The 23,392-nt window shown below is 49.0% G+C and overlaps 1 protein-coding gene across 1 annotated transcript in view; it reads right to left on the reverse strand.

Moving 5' to 3' along the window:
- Window positions 1-18,439: 18,439 nt before the first annotated feature.
- LOC132250067 (antigen WC1.1-like) overlaps window positions 18,440-23,392 on the reverse strand; it is a 56,894-nt gene continuing 51,941 nt past the window's right edge. The window contains exons 9-11 of the mRNA XM_059726231.1: window positions 21,415-21,729; window positions 19,845-20,170; window positions 18,440-18,754 (exon numbers count right to left, since the gene is read on the reverse strand). Coding sequence (XP_059582214.1) covers window positions 18,440-18,754; window positions 19,845-20,170; window positions 21,415-21,729 — 956 coding nt within the window. The remainder of the gene's footprint in view (window positions 18,755-19,844; window positions 20,171-21,414; window positions 21,730-23,392) is intronic.

Genomic DNA, 23,392 nt, shown 5'->3' on the forward strand with positions numbered 1-23,392 from the left:
GTTTGATATACCTAAAAGGGACAAGAGTCCGAACAAATAGATTAGGGTCCACATCTTTGCAAGCGTAACTTCAAACCTCTAGCAGGTTCACTTTTCCATTTGTTGGCTTTTTGTTCCCGGGTGTTATTAGCTTCCGGAATGACCACACCCTGGGAGTTGGTGTCCTCCTGATGAAAAGGCTTCACCCTCGAGCAGTGGGTCCACTTATTGCTGTTTGATAAGTGAACAGCTGTGTGTGTAGTCAGCAGCACCTGGTAGGGTCCCTCCCACCTTTCTGCAAGAGGATCCTTTCTCCACTTTTGTACCAGGACCTGATCACCCGTTTTAAAGTTGCGGATCGGCGCATCAAGCGGGAGACTCTGGAAAGGTGCAGCAAACCTGTATAGGGAAGACAAAACAGACTGCAAGGCGATAACATGTTCCCAAATTTTAGATTGTCCTAAATCTACAGTTATCTGTTCCCTCTACCCTGCTGGCAAGACTCTGGGAGGCATACCAAACTTTAATTTCAAAGGTGACAATTTAATCCCTCTACATGGTGTGCTACAGATACGAGTTAAAGCCAGTGGGAGTGCCTGCGTCCATTTCAAATGAGTCTCAATACAGATTTTCATTAACATTGCTTTCAGTGTTCTATTCATGCGCTCCACCTGACCTGAACTCTGGGGTCTCCATGGAGCATGGAGTTTCCATGTGATATCTAAAGCTTTGGACACTTCCTGTACTATTTTCCCCACAAAATGACTTCCTTGATCTGACTCAATAGACTCAGGCAACAGAAATCAGGGTATTATCTCGTGGAGTAGTACTCGTGTCACTGTGGATGCAGTAGCCGTTCTTGTGGGGCTACCACCCATCCAGTCAGTTGATCGACCAATACTATCAGATAACGGTAACGACCAGACTTAGGAAGTTCAGCGAAGTCTATCTGCCAGGCTTGTCCAGGATAATGCGCCCACGGTCTTCTTCCCATGGGGGCTGGTGGTCTTGCGGATTTTGGGTTCACCTTTTGGCAGGTCGGGCACTGAGAGGCCACTCTCTGGGCTTCCCAATAGCCAATAGCATTACAATCTGTGGCCCATTTGCAATCTTTTGTCCAGAGGCCGTGATAAACCCATGTTTTTTCCACAACAATCCATGGGCATGTACAGTAGCAAAAGTATATCGCGAATCTGTAAAGATGTTCACTCTTTTATCTTTATCTAATTCCAACGCGCGTGTCAGAGCAGTGAGCTCCGCTGCTTGTGCTGACCAACTTGCAGTGAGCTTTTCTTTCCACATAGTCTCAGTCAATGTTACCACAACACAACCCGTATGCCGCATGCCATATATTACACTACTTGAACCGTCTACATAGAATTCCTCCTCCGGGTTCTCAAGTGGGTCATCTGCCAAGTCAGGACGAATCAGTACTGTCTGAGTCAATACTTCTAAACAATCATGGCACGGGGGTCCCGGTTCTGGCATCAGGGTGTCTGGGTTCAAAGTAGTGGTGTGCTTGAAGGTAAGGCCTGGATTAGATAGGAGAAAGATTTCATATCTGGATTGTCTGGAGGGGTTTAAATTTTTTCCTCCCTCTCCTCCAAGGATTTGGGGAACTCCATGTGGGGTATGTATTTCCATATCAGCTCCCATAACAATCTTTTGAGCCTTCTCCACAAGAGTAGCTATGGCAGTGACAGCCCTCAAACATGCAGGCCACCCCTTCGCCACTGGGTCTAGGACCTTGGAGTAGTAGCCCACGGGCTTCCAAGTTGGGCCCACTGGTTGAGTTAAGACCCCTGAGGCTACCCCCTTATTCTCATGGACATACAGTCTATAGGGCTTGCGCCCGTTTGGAATCATCAACGCTGGGGGTCGCAAGAGGGCAGCTTTCAATAACTCAAATGCATGTTGGTTTTTCTTAGTCCGTTTCCAATTTGTGAGACCCTCCTTTGTGAGGGAATCATATAGGGTTTTGGCTTTTCCCCCATAATCGGGAATCCACAGTCTACAAAACCCGGTTAGTCCCAGGAAAGCTCGCAGCTGTTTGGGGTTTTTGGGAGCGGGCATATCCTGTATTGCTTGAATTCGATCTCTACTCAGAGCCCAAACCCCCTCCTCAATCTCATAACCCAAAAAGGTGACCTTCGGCTGGCAAATTTGAGCCTTTTCCCATGACACCTTATACCCTTTCTTTCTCAGGGTATTCAGCAAGGATTCTGTCGTTCTCTTTCCCATCTGCACATCGGGACTTGCTACCAATAAATCATCAACATACTGCAGCAGTGCCACCTCAGGGTGTCTCCCTTTTCAATGCTCCAGGTCTTTTTGCAATGCTGTTCCAAAGATATGGGGGGATGAGACAAATCCCTGGGGTAACACTGTCCATAACAATTGAGTCTTATGATACGTATCTGGGTCCTTCCATTCAAAGGCAAACAATTTCTGACTGTCTTCGTGTAGCGGAATAGAGAAGAAAGCATCTTTTAAAACACCTTGGCATCTGCTGGAACTTGGGTCAGAATGGTGTGGGGATTTGGAACCATAGGATGATCCACTAAAATCTTTTTGTTTACAGCTCTCAGGTCTTATACCAACCTGAAGGAGGCACCATCTGCCCATATACATGAATCAACATTCTCTAAAATCTCAAGTCCTTTGGCTTTTGACACAGTCTCGGCTGCCCGGAGGGCTGTTTGGTAATTTGAGCCCTGTTTTACTGACAGCCGCATTACAATCAGGTTTTCACGGAAGAAGATTTCAGCTTGTAGCTTTGTTAGTAAAACTACAAAGGCATGCTCCAACATGTTATTCCCAACTTTCGTGAGAAGAGGCTTACACACAGGTAATTTAATTCGCCTTCCTTCAATGCCTTCTACAGTTACATGCTTTCCGCTTTCTTTAGCTACAGGGGGCTTCCCGGTCCCCTTCAGCTTGAATCTTCCCCCGAGGAGTCCGCCCGCATCTGGCGGCCTCCCCGCTGACTTTCCTTCTGTTTGTCCTTCAGCTTAGGGCAATCCCTCTTCCAGTGTTCCTTCTCTCGACAATATGCACACTTATCAGGCTTAGGTCGGCCTTTTCCTTTCTTCTGCCCCCCCTCAGGTTTCTGCTTTCATCCCCCACCGGTATTTGTGCTTTTGCCCAAGGCAGCTGTCAGCATTGCCATCTGTTTTTGTCCACGCTTTTCCTCTCTCCTCTCTGCCACCTGATCACGATTCCCATAAACTTCATACGCAATCTCTACGAGTTCTAAAAGCGTTTACCTGCTGCCCCCTCAGTCTTTTGCAGCTTTTTCCTCACGCGGGGGAGGTGTTTTAGAACGGCTTGCGTCAGCTATCCCTTCCCGATCCGTTTGGTCTGTGTCCGGTGGCGTTTTAGCCTCATCCCTGCACCTTAACCCTTGAGTCAGATCTTCCCTCACTATCAGAATTAAAGAGGACCCAGGGCTTTCTCCCAGCGTCCTAGTTAATTTACGACAAGCCCGACATGCTGTCAGATGAGGGCACTTTGAGCAGTTTCTCCCCGAATACAACGTATGTTTTCAGACATAAAAATAGGATCCTTTACCAGACAAAATTCTAGCCGGCAGTAAGTTTTTAAACTGACCTGTATTTAATAAGGTTCGGATCCAGTCACCATGATTTTGAGCACACAGAAAGACACAGGAAAGGCTTATTTAGGGCGTCCGGGCTGCTCAGTGCCTTGCCCCGCAGTCTTTACTGTCCAGACCCAAGGCCACTGATGCAACACCGGCTCATACAGTGGAAGGAGGGAGGGAAACACAAAAGGGATTCTTTCACTCCTGCCCTTGACAGAAGATACTGGGACAACGGATTTGGAAAAGACAAAATCACTCAGACACCTGTCCACTGGGTCACGAGGTTCCAGCTGAGCCCCCTTGCGTTCGACACTACCTTATCAGGCATAATCGGGGCAGCTAGACTCGGCCTTAGTCCCAGACCTGGTCAGTGGCTCATTTTTCTAAATACACAAATGCACATTCATTCAGTCAGACCTACCTCCACCCCCACACCGCCTTAGCCAAATTCACATCAAAAGAACCGGCATCCGGCCACTCCACTCCAAATGATGGCCACTGTAACTGACAGAGATTAATCAATCTATCTTTTGACATTTCTACCCCGTAATCCCCTTTGAACTTACTAAAGTTTTTAGCATGCATCCTAATGGGGTTGTGGAGTTTTCTTCTCGGGAGCTACCCGAACCCATTGTGTCAATCAAAATTCAGAAAACAAAACAAAGTCCCCGGGGCTAATGTTCAGACTTATATACTGAACGTTCCAAAATTCCAAATTCCGAGAAAGACTACTCAACAAAGTCCCTGAAAGACTAACCAAATGACACAAGGCAAACGAATACTTACTCCGTCAACACCTTGGCGCCGTCTCCTCGGACCCACTTAGCCTGGTTGACTCATTTAAGGGAGAGCCTTTAACCTCCCGGGTGTCCCAACTCACGGTTCCAGTGCCGTGGCAGACTCCAAAAGCGGTCTGGTGGCCACTTCACGGACACCTTTTCCGGTCTTGTCGTCCGACCCCGGGGTGGTCCAAGGGCTTCTCCTGGCTGGCTCACCAAATTGTTGCACAAACGGCTAGTTTCATGCCCCTGGAGGCTTTTCCAATATACCTCAAGGAGAGAGTCACACACACTCAGGCCGGGTCCAACTCGAGTTTATTGTTTGCAAACAGGTCGACAAGGGAGTTCAATGCTCAAAGCCGAGTCGACCCCTAGCCACGCCCGAAGTTACATTTTTATACGTCTCATGAACAAGATTCCATTGTGGCAATCTGTGATTGGCTACAGTTTTCTGCAAAGTTTTTAGTACATGTGTAGTCCTAAAACAAGCAAGTAACAAGGGTTGCAAAGTTTATGTGCAAAGCAGGCAGTAACTAATCTTTGTGTTCCCACAGGAATCAGCCTTATTGCGAACCGAGCATTTGTTCGGGCTGTTCTTTATTATGCTACTGATTATCTAGTGCAGGAAGAAAGAAGAGAAAAAGAAACAATTTGCAGTTCTCAGCTGTGAAGCCTTTTGTGTAGTGAGATTACAGTTCTCAGTTGTGAGGTCCTTTGTGTAGTGAGATCATGAGACATTTTAGCCACAAGCTTAACTGATACAGTTCAGGTTCAGAAGTTTATGCCTAGAAAGAAGAGAGAGAACGCTGGGATCTCCCCTAGTCCACGGTACTCAGGCTGCAAAGCTGACAGGCACAGTCCGTAGCACAATCCTTGAAGAGAGAGATGATCTGTTCTTCCAGCATCCCAAGAACGAAAGGGGATGGTGTCAGCACAGGAGTTTTCTTCTTTCTTCTTCTCCTTCTTTCCTCCTACTTCTTCTTTTTTCTCTTTTTTCTTCTTGCAGCACACACACTTACAGATTTTTATACCCTAAGTTCAGCTGCTTCAAAGCACCCTCAGTAGTGTAAATCATTATCTTTTCTATTGACAAGGGGTTATCTGGTTTGGACCACCTCAGGAAACTGATTGATAATCAGGAAACACTTAAGATTAGGGAGTAACCCAAATACTTGGGAGCCAGCTTGAGATTCCTATGGATGGCAGATATACTGATGGGATATCTCATGGTTTCTTCAGGAACAATAGATAGCTTGCAGCATCAGGATTTTGGATTTTTACTTGTTGTGCACAAGCCTCAGCTTAGCATGACTTTTCCAGATCTTGCTATAGTCTTTTAACAGACTTAAAGCAATTATTGGGGTGCTCATAACCTTTTGTGGAGAGGACTCCCACCAGTTGTCTCAGGAAAGATATGACAACACCTGGGATTAGGGCTCCAGCAGGCTGGATGCTGTGATGAACCCTTAACCATTGTTCAAATGTTGCCCATATCCCCTCTGACTCAGTCTCTTGCCTCAGCATTCCCTAACCCGGCAACCGAGTTTAGTCAATCAAGTTTAAATAGGCCTCCCATAGTGGGACCGGGGAATGTACGGCCCAAGATGACTATTAAACTTAGAGCTGTGTGTGTGTGTCTAGGGGGGAAAAGTCCTTAGTAAATCCAGATTAGAACTGGTCTGATAAATGCTGAGCTGGGTGTGTGTGAACATGGGTTGATTAACATTTGAAGCACAGATTCCCCATCATGCAGTGCTCTCCTGCTTCTCTGGTCCCAGAATTCACTGCAGTCTCTGCTTCAGGCTTTCTGTTCTCCATCTCTCATGTAAATGAATGGTCATCTGGTTCCATCTTGGATGTAAATGAGAGCTAGGGCAGTTGTTTCACTCTTATCACCCTTATCTTTTGAGGGTCTTAGGTGCGTCTCTCACTGCATCTTAATCAGTTTCATTTAGGTAGAGGAGGGGAGGGAGGGCGGGGGGTGAGTCTTTTGTGAGTCAGACAGACTGCATCCTGTGCCAGGGTTGCCCAAGAATACAGAGCTGAGGCATAACAGTATGCAAAAACAGAGGTGACAAAAAGGAACCTCTAAAACTCAAACCCACAGAGCACCCTGGATCCAGATGTCTCCATGCCATGACAAGCTTGGACCTGGGATTTGCTGCAGGGATCAGCTATATCAAAAAATAAAAGAAAATGACCCCAGTCCCTCCAGGAAATCAGCACTGCTCTCGGCTTCCTGGGTAAACAGGAACATTAATGGTACTTTGATGGCGGTAGTATTCGACAGACTTTCCTTTGCACGTTGTGATGCACAGTGTTAAAAGAATGTCCAAGGTCTTCCTGTTCAGGCTGTTAGGATTTTCTTTGCTGCTTAGCCTATGTGTGCACATCACTGGTACCATGACACATTTAGCAATACACCCCAGGGACTCTGAACCCTGCCCAGTATATAGGGTTGCCTGAGGTGGTAAACTTAGGCTGTAGTGCTCAAATCTGTTAGGCATTCTGGCAGGTAGAGATCACCACTGGTTTCTGTCCACTTCCACCAGTCTGAATAGGGAATCCTACAGGTCAGAAGATCCCAAAGCTATGAAGTTTCCATGACATCAAAAAGTGGTTTGTGAGCTCAGTCACTGGAGGGTCTGACCATCCAATCACTGTCAGCCTGTGAAACAATCCTCCACCAGGATGGGCTGGGAAGCCGCATTGCACGGAAGGCTCCCTAACACACCGCGGATGCGGTATGGGAAAAAAAAAAACCCTGTGGGGAACATGTTGCCCAGGCCCAGTGAAGAAGGCCCCAGGGGGCTTGCTTGAATGACGAGTAGGGTGGCCATCAAGGTACCTCAAGAACAGAGGAAAGTTGCATGTAGTGCAATTGTCCCCACCACCATGAACGTTGTGAGCCTCCCAAGGCTGGCGGAGCATGGAGAGCTCCCGCAGGCGGCCATGGCTGTGTCAGCAGTGGTGGGAGTGGGCCAAGTGGGGAGCTCTCACAGGGGCTGCAGCTGTGTTGGTGGCAGGATCGTGGGGGAGGAGGGTGCGCTGAGTGGTGAAAAATAGAGGACATATATGCATCTGGTTTCATAACAATAGAGGACAGAGGACAGGGGACCATAAAACTGTACTGTCCTCTATAAAACCAGACAGATGGCCACCCTAATGATGAGTCTTGTTTGTGGTAGATTTCCTTCCCTATTTCTGCCCCTTCATGGACAGGAAGAGAAGCCCCCAAAGGAACAGTCATGACCCCTCACTAGCTCTAGTTGAGGGGCAATAAGTGGTGGATGGTCAGAGTCATTTCATGTCCCTCTACTTCTTCCCCCCCCCCCCAACACCATGGGGGATGGAGTGGGAGCAGAACCACAGCCTCCTGCTCTGCAGCTGGCAGGGTGAGGTTCAGACATGGGACAACAGCAATATCTGTGTAGGCAACACTGTGTGTTGCTGGTGAGGGCTGGCACTGACATGGCGTGGAGTGCAGTGCCACCTCCCATCCAGGGATCTCCTAGGATTTTCCATCCCTTCATGAAGTCTCTCTGATGGAGCCTCAGAAATAGTGAATAATCGGGGACATGCATTTAGCTTGGATCCAGGAGGCCATCCCTTCCTTGGAAGAATGAAAAAGTCTTCCTGCCCCAAGTGTCCATGATACTCAGCTCGGGAGGGCAGGCTGAGAGCAACAGCACCGGGGCACCCAACAGCCAGGAACCAGCAGACACTGTCAGCGCAGTCGCCGTATACGCCTGTTAATGAATGCAAACATTGAAACAGATGCAGAGATCTGAATGTAGCCAAGGAGCCGGAAGGGGAAGCAAACTATGCAGGGTCACGTTGGCAAGCAGGAGCAGAGATAGCCCAGGTGGAGAGGCAGGTTCTTGCTGGCTGAGGGGAGAGAGGCTGAATGCTCAGGTGGATGGCATTTCTCTGCTCTTCTGTGACATGATACATTTAGAAATCTACATCCAATCTGCCAGGGAGACTTCTGGGCATCACCACAATGATCCCTAATGGTTGTGGTGACAGTCAGGAAATGAGAACGTCAAAATAGCTTAACACTGTTCTTCCACCCCAACTCCCAGCTCCTGCAGTATTGAAGAGGACTGTGAGGTCCTGTGACATCAGAGGTGACTGAGTCAGTCACCGCTTACTCCCACAAGGGTATTTGCCTATTTTACTCCCACTGATGGAACCAAACCATCCAAAGGGGCCACAGTGTAGGCTGTAGACATGGTCAATGACTGACAGACCACACGAACTAGTGCAGACCGCTAGTAAAAGCCTGAGTTATGACTGAGACATGCTTAAGCTTATGTACAATCAGTCAATAAGGTTATTGTTAAATTATAACCAGTAGCCTGGGAAAGTAGAATAAGAATCTGTTTATCAAGCCACTAATATTAGACTAGGCGGAGAATGAGCAGTTGCTTTTGAAAAAAGTGTGTAACAGGATCTAAAAGTAACAGCTGATGTTTTGCCTTGTTATAACAATCGTGTTGTATGCAGGCAGAATCCTACTGCAATAATGTGTTCACCTGCTGTCAACCTTGGCCACTTCCAAGGGACTTATGGTAAACTGCAGAAATGTGTCCCGAGCAGACTAGAAAGCCTGTTTCCAGAGTGAATCTTTTCAGACTTTAGACGTGGCCTAGTCAGTGAAGTGAAAGAAACAGGACATGGCGAGGAGCGTTTTGTGGTGGTGAGGAAAAGAGATAAGAATTTCTCCCACCCAGGACTGTATTTTTCTCAAGAACAGACCCCAGCTAATTGGCATCTTCCAAGTCTACAATAACACTGGTTCTGTCCAGTTCTCCAAGTTTCAGTGAAACAAAGCAATCAGAATGACACCAACCAGAACACTTATTTAAATATCCCGCATTTCCATACTGGGTGTTGCAGGCTACTTGCAAGTGTTGCCACAGGGTACTACTAGGGGCCTACTAGTGCTTACACCCTATGGCCTCTCCCCATCCAGTAGTCTCATCCACCATGCCTTTCTGTTGACATTAGGAGGGGAAGCCATACAGGGGAGGGCAAGGCATGCATTTGGAAGAGAGGTTCCCAAGGCTCCCCCCTCAGCCTCATCCCAATTTTACTCTTGCTGACCCCTCTGGCCTGGGAGCCACTGTTCAGAGACACAAGCTCCTGGCGCAGATCGGGTCACTCCTCTTAACCTCAGGTTCTAGCGCCTGCACTATCCAGTACATGGGCAGCTCAGGACCCCTGGACACCTCCTGTCTCACAATTCAGTCAAATTTGGCCTCCTGTGGCTACAGGACACACTCTAGCCACACTCCGTGACCTCAATTTCCACACAGCGCAACCTGAATTTTGGGATGCCCTCTGTCAGCAATTTCTGTGGCCTCCTCCATCCCTACAACCACAACTTAGCCCTCCAGGGGGAAAGAGGCAACTGAAGTCCACCCTCGCAAAATGAAATCACTTGTCCTCATTCAAAGTAATGTCCTGCATAGAGTTCACCACCCAGCTTGGCAGTGCGCTTCACAGAGAACAACAAAAACACAACAGAAAGTGTCTTGAGTACTTAATTTTCTTCCTATGCAGGCTCCTATCTTCCCTTCCCTCAGGGATGCCTCCAGAGTCCTCTCTATAGTGTGGGCTCCAGCGCTCATGCCAAGCACAGAGGGCTCCATCCCCAACAGCTTCCGCAGCCAGACTGCTTTTCTGGTCCCAGGCCTGGGCTTATGCAGGTCCATCTGAGTCACACGACTCCTCCCCTTCCCCTCCCTGGGCCATTAAACTATTGATACAGTTGCCATATTCCTGCAGGCCCCCACTGCCTGTAGGTTTGGCTCTAGTCTAGGGTCACTACTGGGGCCCAGACAGAGAGAGCACCAAGATGATGTGGAAGGAGGTGAGGGGAAAGGCGAAAGCACCTCTAGCAGGGAAGGGAACACTGCTAAACACTCATCAAGGTAAGGAAGGAAAAAGTGTAGAAATGTTGATGGGGCAACGAAGGTGGAGGAATGGGCCAGAGGTGCCTGGACCCCTTCCCATTCTAGTAATGGGGTAGGGGCCCAATTACAGGTGTAAATGGGGAGAATCCTTGAGAAGACATCTGCAAAGTCAAGACAACCTGCTGCCAGCCTGCATACCAGTTTCCTTCTCACGACTTTGTCTCCCCCAGTCAGTAGGGGTGAGACACTGTATTGTACTGTTGCAGGTAGCTAGATAGGAATAGAGACAAGTGCTTATTCTTATGTTTTGGGGTGGAATCAATAAAAGATTGAGTTATAGACTTGTCTCTTGTCTCGTTTTGTGACTTGTGTGGTAGTAATGCTTTACCAGCTAAGAGGGAATGGAGGATCATTGGGAAATCTGATTGTATCTTGACTTGGTGTACAAAAAGGGTAATCAGTTATGCAGCTCCTTTAGATCAGGAGCTATGTTTTCTTGGTAGGAGTGAGGCCTGGGAATTGCACTGTGGATCCCTGTATACTGCCTGGCTCAGATTAGATCTTTGCCCAATACCAACTATTTCAGCTCATCAATACAGTGCCTAGGTGGTACTTCAGGGAGCAGCCTTCTGAATGATCTGTGATGTCATAGTGCCACCATTCAGGTTTCTTTTCTGGCAGCACTAAATGGGCACTGTCAAGGGGAGAAAGGAGCCAGGCAGACATCAGGGTGAGGGTCATAGGTAGGGCTGGTGCTTCAGGGTGGGAAAGGGAAGGAGGAAATGATGAGTACAATTCTGATTCAGATTACATTTAAACTTAGAGCACAGACAGAAGTGACATTTGTCACATAATCAACTCCTTGAAAGTGCTCTACAGCCTTCCCCTAACAAAAGTGCACAACTGCAGAGCACTTTAAAAGTGCCAGATTGCATAATAAATTAACCCTCATTATCTGTCTGTTGAAATGAATGCCCTCCAAAGTGGAATGCCTTCACTAACTTTTGCCTGATCAGGGTTGGGCTGATGTGGCCCAGCTCTGCCCCTAGTGCTGTCTGCCTCATGGGAGTGGGGAGAAGGGAGAGGAGGGACCTGGGTTTGGCTTAGCCTGCATTGATCAGGGGAAGAGTGGATTTGAACTGCCAACCTTGAGAAAGCTCCAATTCAACTCCCCCACTACTGACTGGGGGCACATGCATACATTTTCCTTGGTGCACTTTACTGTGCCTTATTTTACTGCACAGTAAGCTTACTGTGCATTAGTGAACATGTAGACATACCCAGACTGTATGTGTCACAGGAAAGAAATGGCTTATTTCAGTTATTGTAAACAGCATCATTATTCTGGGCCAGTCAAATCTTTGAGGTTAAGTAGTCAAATTCTGCATAGTGCACCACTTGCCAGTATCTCACCTGTCAACATTTGAGGGGATATCACCAATCTACACCGTACATATGACTCCTGCAATCATAAGGTACCTATACCTAAGGACTATACTTCTGGTCTTTTTCTGAAACTCTCCTTAAACAGAAATCACAACATGGGTTTGAAATGGTTACAGAGCCTTCCGTTTCTCTCATGATAACCGTCTATGAGGAAGATGCTGTCTCCATAATCAAACATGTTACCCCCTGTTCAAATGGTCAAGGTTCACAGTATGTCTTTTGGCACTACTGCATTATTATCTGTGAATGTCTATTAACAAGAATAGTTGGACAGTGCCCACACACACATATAGGGGAATCTGTTAAATGACACAAGTGCAATCAAATGCTCCAGACATAGTGTTTCAGGCATTAAATATAAACTCCCCAACACACTTTCTCTCACTAAGATTTGTAGATTAAGTCCCTGAATGTGCAGGCTGCGGCTGAAGAAACCACAGCATGCAGCAGTTTGTCAAAATGAAATATGAGCTTCCTTGAGGAAGGCCCAATCCACGAAGAAAGTGGTTTTCCTCCCTCCTGTTATTTCTCCGCAGATTATATCTCATCTAGTAATGCAGCTGTCATGAACTTGCTAAGCAGTACACTACCAGACCCAGTAACTCTCTCTGCTCTGCACATCCCCCTCCCTTCGAGTGAGGGAGGAGAATCTCAATGTATAGACCCTGACACAGGATGTTATGAACAAGGCATCTTCCTAGGTTCAGAAGTGGGAGTTAAAGCTTTCTTCTGTACTCACACTAAAGGATCCCCTCACACCCTCCTTCTTACCCCCCGTCCCCACCAACACACACACACACACACACACACACACACACACACACACACACACACACACTCACACACACACACACACACACACACATCAATTTTACCCAGCAGTTGCTGACCACTGCCACTGCAGCACAGTGAGTCATGCTTGAGATGACAGGGGCTCAGAAAAGGTGGAAAACAGAGTGTCCAAACTTTAGTTGCTGCACTAAGAAGCACAATTGTGCGCATGTGCTAGTGGTCCTCAGTGTGCACGTCTAGATCCAGTCCATCTGGCTGCCTCTCCAAACTAAAAGGCAACTTGGAAAATACTCTTGGAAAGGTCATGGGTCGAATTGCATAGAGAAGGGATACAATCTTCAACCAGTTTTCCTGGCACCTCTTCCATCTTTTCCTGGCACCTCCTTTATTAATGGCAGATCTCTGCTTCAAGCAGTGTGCCCTGGGAGCAGCACCATTGAAACAAGGTGGGTGCATAATACAAGGGAGTGTTTGTCAAATCCTTAGCAAATGATAGACTCTGGCAATTGCCATTTCTACCTCCTCCATATCTACCGCTCTGCTGTTGGTTCTTTAACATGCATCCCCTTAGTTTGGGCTCATGCCAAAGCCACTGATGAGCATTCAGATCTCGTTACTTCTAGAGACTGCATACCTAGGTGGTAGGGATGGAGATTTACGTTCAGCCTCAGCAGGTAGAGCTTGCTTTAGGGAGAGCATGAGTGTTGGCCACAGTGACATCTGCAGGTGACCTGTAGCAAGAACTAGTAATGACCTTGCTAGGTCATTGAGTGAGGTCACCATCTCATTGCTGGCCTCTGTTGCTCTCTTTTTCTGGGACAGCCAAGCCTGCATGACCTTGAGCATCCTGGAGATCATGCTCGCACTGTCCTTGACAACCTGTGCAGGGCTACAGCGTCCTGCCTTTCTACTGGGACACGGCAGAAAGGCATGTGATGCCACTGTATCTGGCCTGATGCTAGTGTGCTCCACTGCTTTTACTGAGAGATGAGGTGTGAGTAGCTCAGGACAGCAGCCCCATGGGGGAAAGTAGTATCCTTGCCCTTAGGCCTGGAGCATTTGAAGATTGTGGAGGGCTTTCACCACTGGCATCACCTGTGGACTGGCTGAACCGCAAGACTATGGCTTCCAACTTGCAGATGCGACTGTGAAAGCAACTGCTAATTCAGTAATGCCTGTGCTATCTTTCTGTGCTCCATGATCCCTAGGACTGGTTTGGCAGGGACTACTGACAGTGTTCCCTTGAGTTCAGGGAAGATTTCCTAGGGTGGATGTTGGCAATCTATGGCCAGTGTGGTGGATCCAGCTGAAGGAGCCATTTGATACTGCCTGTGAACATGGCAGCATTCGGAGTTGGGGGGATTTGGCATCAGTTGCTTTCCCTGTCCAACCGCAAGGGAGAGCACAAGTAGCGACTGGATCCTAATGCCCGCAAACTGGGTGAATGGGGCCTGCAGCCTCAAAATCTTGCTGAATTGTGCCCTATGGGGTTGCTGGCACCTAGCTGGCAGGAAGAGTTCTGGGTAATGGGGAGGTAAAAGCAGGGTTTAGCAGGACTGCAATCCATGGGGATCCAGAACAGGCTGGGATCCCCCCCAAACCAGGCAAGCAGGTAGCTGGTTACTCTTGGAACTCATGCTGTGCACAGGGGCAAGTGATGTGGGTGCTGCTGGGCACATCCCCCAGCATATTGAGGGAGATGCCCATTACAGAAAATATTGGTCATGAGAACAGTGCTGGATGTTGACTTAGAAACGGTATTTAAAGGTTGCTTCTTGGGAATTGGTTGATAGGTGTGTGTGTGTGTGTGTGTGTGTGTGTGTGTGTGTGTGTGTGTGTGTGTGTGTGTGTGTGTGTGTGTATGCAGGGCCCAAGCATTGGGGTGAGAGGGGTGGTGGGAACAGGTACACTTTACCAGGGCCCAGAAATCCATGGGACCCCTGCTGAGTTTGCAACCCTTTTACCATGAGGAAAAAAAACCCAAAGGCTAAACTGTAGGTCATGGTTGAGGATATGTCTTGAAAGTTATGCACTACATGTTATATACAAGTTATGTACTACATGGCTCGGAGCGCTCCCAGCCAGGTCATGAGGCACTACAGGGATTTGGGAGTGGGGCTAAAGGGTCTGGGGGCACAGGTGGTGTTCTCGTCGATCCTCCCAGTCTCAGGCTATGGGCCAAGGAGGGAGAGGAGGATCCACGTGGTCAACCAAAGACTGCGGTGCTGGTGCCGTCGGGAAGGCTTTGGCTTTCATAACCACAGCCCGCTCTTTGGCGAGAAAGGCAGCGAGCTGCTGGGAAGAGATGGCCTCCACCTCTCTCCTCTAGGGAGGAGGCTCTTCTCAGCCAGACTGGCTGACCTGCTCCACCGGGCTTTAAACTAAGCCCGCTGGGGGACGGGGGCACTACTGCCACTGCTGGCCCGCTGAGCAATCCTTGCAAAGCCAGCAGGTCAAGGCACTTAAGGGAGCCTACCCCTACCCCAGCCCTGGCAAAATCTGTGGGCAAGGAAGGAACCCCCCAGGGGGCACTTGCTTGCCTGTACACAAATGCCAGGAGCTTGGGGAATAAGCATGAGGAACTCATCCTCCTGCTCAATGCAAATAATTATGATGTCATAGGGATAATGGAGACCTGGTGGGACTCCACCCATGACTGGACCACGGGTATAGATGGCTATACCCTGTACAGGAGGGATCGTGTAGAGAAAAGGGACGGGGGTGTAGCTTTCTATGTTAAGGAAAGCTACACGTCTCTGCAAGCTGATATTGGCGACCAGGGTGGATGAATGGAGACCCTCTGGGTTAAAATCCGTGGGGAACACAGCACAGGGGATGCAATGGTGGGAGTCTACTACAGACCTCGCACCCAAAGTCCTGAGCTTGACCAGGAGTTTGCCCGGGAACTGGCTGAGGCGGCTTGCTCCAGGACCATGGTTGTCATGGGTGACTTCAATTACCCGGACATCTCGTGGGAGGATCGCTCAGCAAAATCTGAGTGGTCGCAAAGCTTCCTCTCATGCGTGGATGACCTCTACCTGACTCAAGAAGTCTATGGGCCAATGAGAGGCAAAGCGCTGCTCGACCTGGTACTGGCTACTGGGGATGACCTAGTCAGTGACCTAGTGATTGATGGGAAGCTAGGAGACAGCGACCACGAGCTGATCACCTTCACCATCCGCCGAAAAGCTGGCAAGTCAGTCAGCAACACGGAAGTCCTTGACTTCAGGAAAGCCGACTTTGACAAGCTCAGGAGGCTTGTCAGTGAGGCCCTAAGGAACTGTGACCACAGGGAGAGGGGAGTTCAAGAAGAGTGGTTGCTCCTCAAGGGAGCGATCCTCAATGCACAAGCTAAGTCTATTCCATCTCAGAGAAAAGGCAGCAAGAGGGCACAGCAGCCCCCCTGGCTCTCCAGGGACCCAGCAGACCTCCTGAGGCTAAAAAGAAAGGCCTACAAAGGATGGAGGATGGGAGTTACCTCCAAGGAGGATTATTCTGCACTGGTCCGGTCCTGCAGGGAGCATACCAGGAAAGCCAAGGCTGCAACTGAACTCCAGCTAGCTTTGAGCATCAAGGACAATAAAAAGTCCTTTTTCAGATATGTGGGGAGCCGGAGGAAAAGCAGGGGCAACATTGGACCCCTGCTGAACCAGATGGGGCAACTGACAACTGACGCCCAGGAAAAAGCCAACCTATTAAATAGGTACTTTGTGTCGGTCTTTCATCAGCCCCATGGGACGCCCATGCCCGCTACGGCACAGGGAAGTCCGGGTGAGGGTGATCCCCTGCCCTCCATTAATGCTGACTTTGTGAAGGAACATCTTGAGAAGCTGGATACCTTCAAGTCAGCCGGCCCTGACAATCTTCACCCCAGGGTACTCAAGGAGCTGGCGAGCATCATAGCCCAGCCTCTAGCGTGGATATTTGAAAACTCTTGGCGCTCTGGTGTAGTGCCCGAAGACTGGAAGAGGGCCAATGTGGTGCCTATCTTCAAGAAAGGGAGGAAAGTGGATCTGGCTAACTATAGGCCCATCAGCCTGACTTCTATTCCGGGGAAGATCTTAGAAAAGTTTATTAAAGAGGCCATCCTAAATGGACTGGCCGACGCCAACATCTTAAGGGATAGCCAGCACGGGTTTGTTGCGGGTAGGTCTTGCTTGACCAATCTCATTTCCTTCTACGACCAGGTGACCTATCACCTGGACAAGGGAGAAGAGATTGATGTCATAGATCTTGACTTCAAAAAAGCCTTCAATCTGGTTTCCCATGATCACCTCTTGGAGAAACTGGCCAATTGTCACCTTGGGTCCTCCACGATCCACTGGCTGGAAAACTGGCTCCATGGTCGGACCCAGAGGGTAGTAATTGATGGGAGTCACCTATTATGGTGTCCTGTGACCAGTGGGGTCCCCCAAGGCTCTGTCCTTGGACCCATACTGTTCAACATCTTCATTAATGATGTGGACACTGGAGTCAGAAGCGGACTGGCCAAGTTTGCCGATGACACCAAACTTTGGGGCAAAGCATCCACACCAGAAGATAGGCGGGTGATCCAGGCTGACCTGGACAGGCTCAGCAAGTGGGCGGACGAGAATCTGATGGTCTTCAACGCCGATAAATGCAAGGTTCTCCACCTTGGGAGGAAAAACCTGCAGCATCCTTATAGGCTCGGCAGTGGTATGTTGGCTAGCACTATAGAAGAAAGAGACTTGGGGATCATCATTGACCACAAGATGAACATGAGCCTGCAGTGAGATGCTGCGGCTAGTAAAGCGACCAAAACGCTGGCTTGCATCCATAGATGCTTCTCAAGCAAATCCCGGGATGTCATTCTCCCATTGTACTCGGCCTTAATGAGGCCGCAGATGGAGTACTGCGTCCAGTTTTGGGCTCCACAATTCAAGAAGGATGTGGAGAAGCTTGAGAGAGTCCAGAGAAGAGCCACGCGCATGATCAGAGGTCAGGGAAGCAGACCCTACGATGACAGGCTGAGAGCCCTGGGGCTCTTTAGCCTGGAAAAGCGGAGGCTCAGGGGTGATCTGATGGCCACCTATAAGTTTATCAGAGGTGACCACCAGTATCTTGGGGAACGTTTGTTCACCAGAGCGCCCCAAGGGATGACGAGCTTGAATGGTCACAAACTACTACAAGACCGTTTCAGGCTGGACATAAGGAAGAATTTCTTTACTGTCCGAGCCGCCAAGGTCTGGAACAGCCTGCCACCGGAGGTGGTTCAAGCGCCTTCATTGAACACCTTCAAGACGAAACTGGATGCTTATCTTGCTGGGATCCTATGACCCCAGCTGACTTCCTGCCCTTTGGGCAGGGGGCTGGACTCGATGATCTTCTGAGGTCCCTTCCAGCCCTAATGTCTATGAAATCTATGAAATCTATGAAAGACAAGGTGAGTCCAGCGGAGAGGCTGGTGAGCAAGAAGAGCCCCATGCCTCTCTCCCATGGGAGAGGTTATATCATATGTTGGTTAAAGCTTTCATTGTGTTTCATGTCTCTACTAAGGAGGGTTCATGTGCTGCTCCCCAAGCACTGGGTTGGAATAATAAGCTGCACAGTTGGTCATCAGTCTCTGTGTGTTAGTTTGAGGGCAGTTGCATGTCAGAACTAGGGTGCACTGGTGTTCTTGTGCAGCAGCTCCCAGCAGGGCAGGGCTGTATGGTATGGACATAGGGCCCTGTGGCTGGCAGATGAGTAGCACACCAATACAGTGGACATTGTTTGTATGGAGGCTGGTGCTATGGGGGCTGATGCCTTCAAAACCACAGCCCACAAAGCCTTTCCCATCCCAGCCATGATTTCCTGCATTGAGAAGATGGCTCCAGGTCTGTGGATGGACAGCAGGATCTAGCCAATGAAATACCTTCCCCAGCCCACCTCCAAACCTGCATCATGGATGATAGACACTGTCACTCACTGGTGCAGATCACAGCAGCATCTTCCTTATGGTGACACTCATTGTTACCCCAGGGCTCGGCGCAACAGTCCCACAGAGACGACTCTGTCCCCTTGCAGTTCAGCTGGTCCAGCCAGATGGGGTCAGTCCCCTGCCCAAATTCTGCCTCACTCAGAGCAGATTCAGCAGCTCCACAGCCCAGTTGTTTGTACACAACAGCAGCATCCGCCATGTCCCAGGAGTCATCACACACAGTTCCCCAGGAGCCGCGGTGCCAAACCTCCACTCTCCCCGAGCATCCGTTCTTTCCTCCAACGACACGCAGCTTCTCCTTGTCTGGGAAAAGCAGAAACTGTCTTACTTGGGAGATGGGTAAGGCCTGAGAGCAAAAGGAGGAGATTCAGAAAAGGGCAGAGGTACCTGTGCAGCTTGTGGAGTTTGGACACTCGGCAGACTGTGCCGGAGTTGTTTTCTCTTTGCTTCCTAGTTTAAAAAAACACAGGCTGTGAATGGGCTGGTTAGTGTGTACATTATGAGGGAGAGCAGAAGTTAGCAGTACTCTCAATTATGATATTATCATTATATAAATATGAATTTTAAGTGTGTTTAACATACAGTGGGTGTGCAACATCCCTGAATTTCAATTCCAGCTGTGTTGCTCCATGGCAGTGGTTTTCATTCTTTTTACAGTTAAGGTACCGTTCATTTAAGTCGAGACACCCTCTATAGTGTTGGTGAATTGAGTGGCACATTATATCAAAAGCTCATTTATTTACTACAATGCTAACCTCCTTGAGAGGGGCCACACAGAACATCTGATGCACCAGCTGGTCAGGGACAAGCCCACGCCTGCACTTACGTTCCTGCAACTGCTTATCTCTTCAAATGTCACAGCACCCTCCAAGGCTCTTGTGGCAGCTCAGGTTGCCCCAGATCCCTGGTGGAGAATCCTTGCTCTATGGACACCTGATGCACTGTACTTCAGCCTGTGACTGGTAACTGCATTCCCTTACAAAGAGATTTGAATGTAAAGATTTTTACTTAAGAACCAACCACATGGACAGCTTATACACCAAAATTATGTCCTTTGATTTGGGCTGAAAAACAGAATTCAGACCTCACACCATCTTTGACATGCACACCCCTTATACGTTCATGCGTGTGTGTACATACAGAGGTGTTCATAGAAACAGAGATGGGAAATGCATGTCCAATAGCCACACAGATGCACACAGGACTCTGTGAAAGAGAGAATAAGAATCTTTTCTGCCATTTTGGGGAATATAGAACTGTCTGTACTGAAAAGGGAATATTTCTATTATAGAACTTCAGTGAATCAAAAATATAATGCAGGTGTGTGTACATACATGTACAAGTACACCTATGTGTGCTTTCATACATGTTTGTGGGCAAGAAACATCATCATTACCAGTACACCTAATGTGGGTCTCTTCTCCCCGATTAGCACACGACAGGGGGTTCCATGGCTTCGACGGACACTGCCAAAGGGAATTGTGAAGCTCAAGGCACTGAACATGATCCAACCATCTGTGGCCAGAACCTTGTCCATATGTAAAGTCTTCAGCAATGTCTCCTTCATCTCCACAGCCCAGCTGTTTGCATACAATTGTCACAGTGACTGGAGTCATCTGATTGGAGCAAATGCTTCCCCATGATCCATTGTAGAAAATCTCCAATCGCCCAGCACAGTCACCGCCGTTCACCAGCCTCAGATCCATGAATTCTGGAAGGAAATGCACAACAAGGAGGTCCAGTGGTGGGATTTGATATCATCTGGAGTGAAATCCCAGACAGCACTGACAGTCCTGGGCACTGCTGTGGATAAATACTGCACACAATAACTCCAAAGATCAGTGAATCTTTGAGGCAGTGCTGGGCAATTATAAATACAAGGGTCACTTATGGAAAGGCACCATTTCTCAATATATAGAAGCAGAAAGAGATGAGCAACAGTAGCTGCCTGTGAGGGTGTGGACTGTCTAGCCCTTGTCGAGGAAGAGATTAAAGAGATGTGCTGCGCTGGGTTGGCCCCACCCTGCAGCCAATGCCAGGCCTGCAGGAGTGATTTAAAAGAAAGCCAGTCTCATAGAGGGTTTGACTCTATTCTGATGTGCCCTGGCTCCTGGTCAGATGTCCTCCGACACACAAGCCAGGCAGATTCCCAGGTCAGTACTGTTTCTAAGAGTAGGGACAGCTAATGTTTTCTCTCACACCCCAGCTAGGAACTAATGAGTAACACCATTATGATGAGGTCTGACAGTCCTGTGCACTCAGATGTATATGTGCTGCAGAGAATAGCTCCAAGGATAAGTGAGTCTTTTGAGGCAGTGCCAGGGAATTAGAAATACAAAGTTCACACGTGGAAAGTGGTCATTTCCTAACGTTTACATGTGATACTGCTCTTTCTAACACCAGAGAAAGCCAATGATTTCTCCCAGACCTGCCTGTAGGAACAGATGAGTAGCACTATTGTGCATTTTTATACAGGCTCCAGAGTGGCCTTGGGGTGCATTAATTAAAGCGGAACTTAGGAGCCAGTCTAATAAAAATGCCCACAGCATCTCATGTATCAGCGTCTCTGCACTTCAAAATGGTAGCATGGGTGCTTTAACTAAAGCTAATTCAATGAGCTGTAGTTAAAGTGCCCTTTTGAAGAACAGGGACACTGAGACTTGAGATGAGGAGGCTGCTGGAGGCATGCTAATTAGCACTTTTCAGCAGACTTGATTAATTGAGTCTGCTCCAATGTGCTGTAATTACAGCACATAAGAGCAGCCTCCCTGCACGTCCAGAGGCACCCATGATGACTATGTATGTAGTTAAGTGATCCTGGTATGAAAGGAGGAAGAAGAGAGTCCGAGACAACCCTGGAGAGGTCCCTAGCATCCTTAGCTCTCTCCTCAAATATTAGTTTCCCTCTCTTATATCCGTGGTACCCAGTTTCAAAACAGCAGTCACAGAACAGACCTGAGCAGAACACTCCTGCATCCTCCTTGTGTCTGCAGTCGTGCTGCCCCCAGCCCCTGGAAGGGCACTCCCAGAGCTTGGATTCATTCCCAGAGCAGTTCACATCATCCAGCCAGATCTGTCCTGAGCCTTTTCCATAATGAGCGGAGGCATCTGCCTTGATGGAGTGTCCACATCCCAGCTGTTTGCACACAACGTCGGAGTCTGTTTGGTCCCAGGAATCACCACAGACAGTCCCCCAGGTGCCCTGGTAGTAAATCTCCACTCTGCCAGCGCAGCAACCTGTCCCATTCACCAGTCTGATCTGCCTGCTTCCTGCAAGGAGAAATCCTAGATATTAATGGGTAAAGGTGAAGCAGAAAGAGAAGTTTATCATCAAATCAGTGTTGATGCTGCATGGACTGAAACACTAATGCTTTAGGAATCATAGAGAAGACAAGAGATGTGTAGATTAAGGGAATGATGGAGCCTCTTAAAGAGTCCCTGATTTCCATCATGTAAGAAAAGGATCTACTCCTGAATGTCTTATTTAGCACAACAACCCTGACGGGACCTCACCAGTGGGTGAGATTTAGTGATAGCAATAAGGGTTTCCTGAGCATGCCCTTCCTTTCAAACAGATTTTAGATCAGAATTGTCAATAGTGTCTGGGGACATCACTATCCCTTAGGAAAATGACCACAAAAGCCATAGGCTTTGTTTATATTGATGGAAAATGATTGAGGAAACAGAGTGCTGGAGAAAACAGCTCCGGCAGCCTTTTGTCTTCCTGGGCCAGAGGGCCTGCATGGGGCTGTCGCTGCAGGAGGAGAGAAGGCTGCACGTAGCCTTAGCTGGGAAAGCAGGCAGGCCCTTAGGCTCAGGAAGGGAACAGCTGGAGAGGTTGCAGGTGGGCAGGGCTTACGGGGCACAAATAGCCAGTGCCAGAGAGCAGGCAGTCAGTGTGGGGGGGCTGTAAGCATCCAGGTACGAGATGCCAAGCAGGAAGGCTGCCGGGGAGTGCTGGCTGGACTCGGAAGCTGCTTTGAGCTACCAGTAAGGCACTCTTGCTAGGACAGGATAGAGCCCAGGTTACTGGAAGGCTCTTTCATATAGCCAGCACATTGTCGTTTATATTGGGAGCCATCACAGGGTTTGTTCTGTGGTATAAGCAGGGGGCTCACTCCTTTGTGGTAGTTAAAGCAGTGGTTTGGGTTTGGGACTACAGGGGAGGTTTTGGAGGTCCCATTAGTGCCTGAGGGGCATGTGTGGCTGCCTTGAGTGCTGTCAGGGGCCAGGATCAGGGCACTGAGGAGGCCAGAGGGCCAGGAGGTCTGGCAGGGTGGAGGCAGGGGCCACAGAGCCCAACACTGCCCTGGCTGTCCCCGCATCTCAAGGCACACTGTGCCCCAGCCCCCTGCTCCATTGGGTGGCTGGGGCACAGGGTGCCTCAGTACAGGGGCTCCTGCTGCTTCATCGGTGAATCCAAGTGCTGAGGTGCATGGAGAAAGGGGAGCACCAGCCCAGGGCTGCCTGCTTCGCTGCTGGCTGGGGTGCAGGATGCCTCAATGCACGGACTCCAACAGCTCATGGAGAAGAGAAGCAGGGAGCCCTGGGCTGCCTGTTCCCATCTCCACGTGCCGCTCCCTGGCTGGCTGGGGCACAGGCTGCCTCAGCGTGCAGACTGTCTGCTGGCCAGCCCCCATAGCGAGGCTATTCATACTGATGAAAACATGCTCTTGCTTGTATCGATGTTGACCTTGTGTCCAAAAGGTGGTCTTATTGCAGGATGTGTTTTAACTGACCTGAGAGAGCAGCATTTGTTAGTGAGAGCCTCAGTTTCTCTGGGGCTTTGCTAGTACGACAATTTGGGCAGTATCTCGGGTGGCTGGAGCCGACCATAGGATCACTAATTTACTCGGATGTCAGGCGGGCCGGCAATGGAGAGGTGAGACAGCTTACTGGTTTTAAAAGATTGCTTTTACTTACGCCGCGTGGA

Source organism: Alligator mississippiensis, chromosome 4 (genome assembly GCF_030867095.1).
Source record: "Alligator mississippiensis isolate rAllMis1 chromosome 4, rAllMis1, whole genome shotgun sequence".
Taxonomy (NCBI): Eukaryota; Metazoa; Chordata; order Crocodylia; family Alligatoridae; genus Alligator; species Alligator mississippiensis.